Genomic DNA, 4,712 nt, shown 5'->3' on the forward strand with positions numbered 1-4,712 from the left:
AGCCTACACCGTTGCCAGCGACTCACAGCAGCCCAGCTCCAGGTTGAGCTGTTGTTCCGCATCTTAGCTGTAGGGGGCAGTGTCACTGGCCCTCATATGTGGGATCCGAACCGGGGCCCTCTGGCATCCCAAGCCAGCTCTTAACCAACGCGCCACTCGGCCTGCTCTCTTTATTGCTTTCTTAGTGGGATAGGATCATGGAAAACCCACAGGTAGAGTTGCAGGTACTGGTTGAAGGAAGCCTAGGGTCCAGGTTCATGGAGTTGGTGAGTGCCCAGAACCAAGAGATGGTTTTATATGCAAATTTAAGCAAATTTAAATGCATATTTTTTGCTCCCTTTTTTATACAAAAGGGGACATTAAGTATAATGTTTGCTACCTTGTTTTCTTCATGTACTCTGGGGCTCTTTCCAGATCAGGACAGAAAACATTCCTGTTCTTTTTCATAGCTGCATAGTATTTCACTGTAGGCGGTATCTCTCACCAAATAACAGGAAATCTTCTCCATACAGATTTTAAAATCACAGAATTTGAAAGCTGCAAGATGTTGAAGAAACCTTACATTGCTACACCTTCACTTCACAGAGAAGGAAACTGAGGCCCAGAGAAGTGAGCACAGCCAAGTAGTAATAGAGCTGGAAACAGTATCCAGGTTTCCTGACTTCATCATTCAATCAAATCAGGATAAGTCTAGTGAAGTAAGGATTAGAGCGCCAAATGATTGCAAACCAAGTCACTTTGAAGGTTAAAAGAAAGCTCTGCGGCAGGTAGGGCTCAGGGTTAGCCCAGAACAAGTGCATCAGTGTCTTTATTTCATTCTGTAATGGTATTTCCCAAAGCAGGAATCTTTGCTTTATGACCTATTGAGAATATTTGAGACTTTTCCATATACCTCACGTTTACCTGGAGGACAAAACGCTGAGCATCCTTGCCTCTTGATTTGTAGAGAATTGCTTTCTCCTGATGTAAAAGCCACTCTTTATTTATGTTTATATTACCACTTTAAAGAAAGTTATTCAGCTTGCTTATTTGAGGTTCTGAGTAAACAGGTTAATCAGCTGTTAGTCCCTAGGAGATGCTTCTTGCCCACTCTTTCTAAAACAGGGCGGGTGTTTCTGAACCTCAGCAGAGGGGGAAGGGTGGTGTGGGCACAGCCTTTCTCAGGGCTGATTGAGCCCATCTGGCTGTTGAGACTGTCACCACTTGTCCCCTGCCAGAGGTGTGCCCTCAGATCAAAGAGAACACTTCTTTTAGGAAGTCTTATTTCCATGAAAGGCACAGGATAGCTCCTATCATTTGTTTTTCTTTTCTATCTTCCTTTCCCTTTTATATTTAATTCCTTGTAGCAGCCAAGTGATTGAGAACAAAACTGTTTAGAAAGTAATGCAGAACACAAATTGCTGAAGCAGTACTCCTGGTCAAAATATTGAAGTAGATCTAATCATGAGAAAAATCAAGCCAAGCCAAACTGGGGGAAATGCTGCAAAATAATGGCCTAGAGTCTTCAAAAAGGTCATTGTCAACTACTTTAGATTAGAATAAAGAGCTATGACAATTAAGTGCAATCCATGATCCCACATTGGACTGTGGATGAAAACAAACAAATGTGACAAAATGTTAACAATTGGTGAACTTAGGTGAAGGGTATATGGGTGTTTATTGACCTATTCTTGCAACTTCTCTGTAGGTTTCAAATAAAAGTTCAAATTGGGTAGGGTATGTACAAGGTCTGACAATTAAGTTCGCAAACTTTTTGCACTGATGTTGCTTACTTTTTCTTATATCAGAGGGATTATTCATTATGAATTTTTACTAACTGGACAGTTTACCAAGTTTACTATTTGGAAGTGCTGAAAAGGCTATGTGAAAAAGACAACCTGAACTTTTTGCCAACAATTCATGGCTCTTGCATCACGACAATGCACCGGCTCACACGGCACTGCCTGTGAGGGAGTTTTTAGCCAGTAAACAAATCACTGTATTGGAACACCCTCCCTACTCACCTGATCTGGCCCCCAATGACTTCTTTCTTTACCAGAAGATAAAGTAAATATTGAAAGGAAGACATTTTGATGACATTCAGGACATCAAGGGTAATATGATGACAGCTCTGATGGCCATTCCAGAAAAAGAGTTCCAAATTGCTTTGAAGTAGGCACTGGCATCGGTTCATAGTTTCCCAAGAGGAGTACTTCAAAGGTGACTGTAGTGACATTCAGCAATGGGGTATGTAGCACTTTTTCTAGGATGAGTTTGCAAACTTAATTGTCAGGCATGTATTACCAGAGAGAGAGAGAGGGGGGCAAGGAAAGAAAGAAAATACTAAAGAGTCTTAGGTACCTGGGGGATCAATGAGGTGCTCTCATTCAGCAACAGAGTGAGGGGACCTTCCTACGGGACTGGGCCCACAAGGATGTGCTCCACTGTGTACCTGAGGTGAGTGCCACTCAGAATAAGAAATAAAATCCAGTTATCCTAGTGGATGCAAAGGTTGTGGATTCAGAATAATATGTAAGAAAAGAATGCCCCAAATTATTTTTCAATATTGGATGAAATGTATAAATTCACACGTTTATTTTATTTTTTTTTTTAATTTTTATGTTTTTTAAAGATTTTATTGGGGAATTGGGGGAGGGAACAGCATTGGGGAATCAGGGAAGGGGAACAGACAAGTTGCTGTCCTTTTGTTCTTCAGTCTAGTTGTGGAGGACGTCGCTTCACTGGCCCATGTTGGTATTATCATTGCGCTCTTCCCGGGTGAGGCAGTTGCTCACTGGTCATTGGACAGCCGCTCATGGAGGCTCACAGCAGCTCACAAAAGCTCACACCCACTGCTGGCCAGCCCCACTGCAGCCCCACTGCCACCTGCGCCGTTGCCGGCGACTCACGGCAGCCCAGCTCCAGGTCGAGCTGTTGTTCACCATCTTAGCTGTAGAGAGCACAGCATCACTGGCCCATGTGGGATCTGAACCAGGGCCCTGCTGCTCAGAGCTGGCATCCCAAGCCAACTCCTAACCAACATGTCACTCAGCCAGCCCGAATTCACACGTTTATTGGATTTTGGGTTTCCATCAATGCTTCAAATTGTTTTATAGTTTGGCCTGCATATTTGTGTTTATGGACAATATTGTCTCTTTAGTAGCTGTGAGTTATTATTAATGTGAATAATAACTCATTAAATAATATTGAACCATGTATTAATGATTGCTTTAAAAAGTAAGGAAAATCAAAACCAGCATGGAGCATGTGTGGAAGGAAGTATCCATCACGAAGGACAGACAAGGGTCATTCCCCAAGGCATAACTTGACCCTGATTTGACAGTCAGGGATAAAGAGTTGGCCACTTCTGGCCCTAGGAAATTGTGCAAACAATTAGAGAGCTTACATCCTCAGGCGAGGGCTCTGTCCCTAGGAAAGCAGGCTCAGGAGCGCCTGGAATGTGTGTGTGTGTGTGTGTGTGTGTGTGTGTGTGTGTGTGTGTGTGTGTGTGTAGGGGGGTGTTTTATAACCTACCTGGTGATTCTACTATTGATCTCCTCACCTAAAATGGTAAACCTCAGTGGTGCCTCCTAGAGTCTTTTTTTTTCAATCAGCAATTAAACCCGCACCATGACTCAATCACGTATTTGGTAGAGTCAGCCAACGATTGTTTATTTGTCACATGCTTCCATATTTTTTATTATTCTGTTTCAGGCAGAGTGGTGAATATCAGTAGTCGCCAGGGTACAAAAGCTCTTGAAAACTGCAGTGAAAATCTGCAGGAGAAGTTTCGATGTGAAACACTCACAGAGGAGGACCTCGTGGACCTCATGAAAAAGTTTGTGGAGGATACAAAAAATGAAGTGCATGAGAGGGAAGGCTGGCCTAACTCGGCGTATGGGGTGTCCAAGCTGGGGGTCACAGCCTTATCGAGAATCCTGGCCCGGCGTCTGGATGAGAAGAGAAAGGCCGACAGGATTCTGCTCAATGCGTGCTGTCCCGGCTGGGTGAAGACAGACATGGCTGGGGATTCCGGCAGCAGGACTCTGGAGGAGGGGGCTGACACCCCTGTGTACTTGGCCCTCCTGCCTCCAGATGCCACTGAGCCTCACGGCCAGCTAGTCCATGACAAGGTCATCATACCTTGGTGAATGTCTTCTTTGGGCCTAATGATTAATAAATGTTTGTGGAATGAATGGTGTAGTCTGATCTGTTTCTGTCCTTCAGAAGGGTCCATCAGGATCTCCCAGTGAGAAGGTGTCTAGTCCCAGGATGGAGTTGAGTGGTTTTGCTGCCCAAACTCTTTAGCCTGAGAAGAACCTAGTCCTGTGGGTCTCAAGTGTAAGAGGACATCAGAATCCTCTGGAGGGCGTGTTAAAACATTGCCCAGAGTTGGGGCCCAAGGCTGTACATTTCTAACAAGTTCCCAGGTGCGGTGGCTCTGGGACAGCACTTGGAGAACCACTGGTCTAGCGGGAGGTCTCAGGGCTGTGGAGCAGTCTCAGCCACTTTCCAGCTAGCTGTCCTATGCTGTTTCTAGGTTATTGACTCTGTAAGGATGATGACTTAGCCTGTTTCCTTAGCTTTGCAGCCCAGCTTTGTAGCTCATTGTTTTATTATATTTGAGTACATTTTGATTGGTCTCATACTTAGGAAGTAGTGTATGTAGCTTGAAGGACTTGGGAAGAATGTCTTTTTTTGGGGGGGGGGACGATATTATTTCTTCCACAATG

At 44.3% G+C, this 4,712-nt stretch overlaps 1 protein-coding gene across 1 annotated transcript in view; it reads left to right on the forward strand.

Moving 5' to 3' along the window:
- LOC109391220 (carbonyl reductase [NADPH] 3) overlaps nucleotides 1-4,175 on the forward strand; it is a 7,842-nt gene extending 3,667 nt beyond the window's left edge. Inside the window, exon 3 of the mRNA XM_019658617.1 lies at nucleotides 3,694-4,175. Within this exon, the coding sequence (XP_019514162.1) occupies nucleotides 3,694-4,130 (437 nt within the window). The 3' untranslated portion in view covers nucleotides 4,131-4,175. The remainder of the gene's footprint in view (nucleotides 1-3,693) is intronic.
- Nucleotides 4,176-4,712: the final 537 nt, after the last annotated feature.

The sequence above is a fragment of the Hipposideros armiger genome, unplaced genomic scaffold (assembly GCF_001890085.2).
Source record: "Hipposideros armiger isolate ML-2016 unplaced genomic scaffold, ASM189008v1 scaffold_285, whole genome shotgun sequence".
Lineage (NCBI taxonomy): Eukaryota > Metazoa > Chordata > Mammalia > Chiroptera > Hipposideridae > Hipposideros > Hipposideros armiger.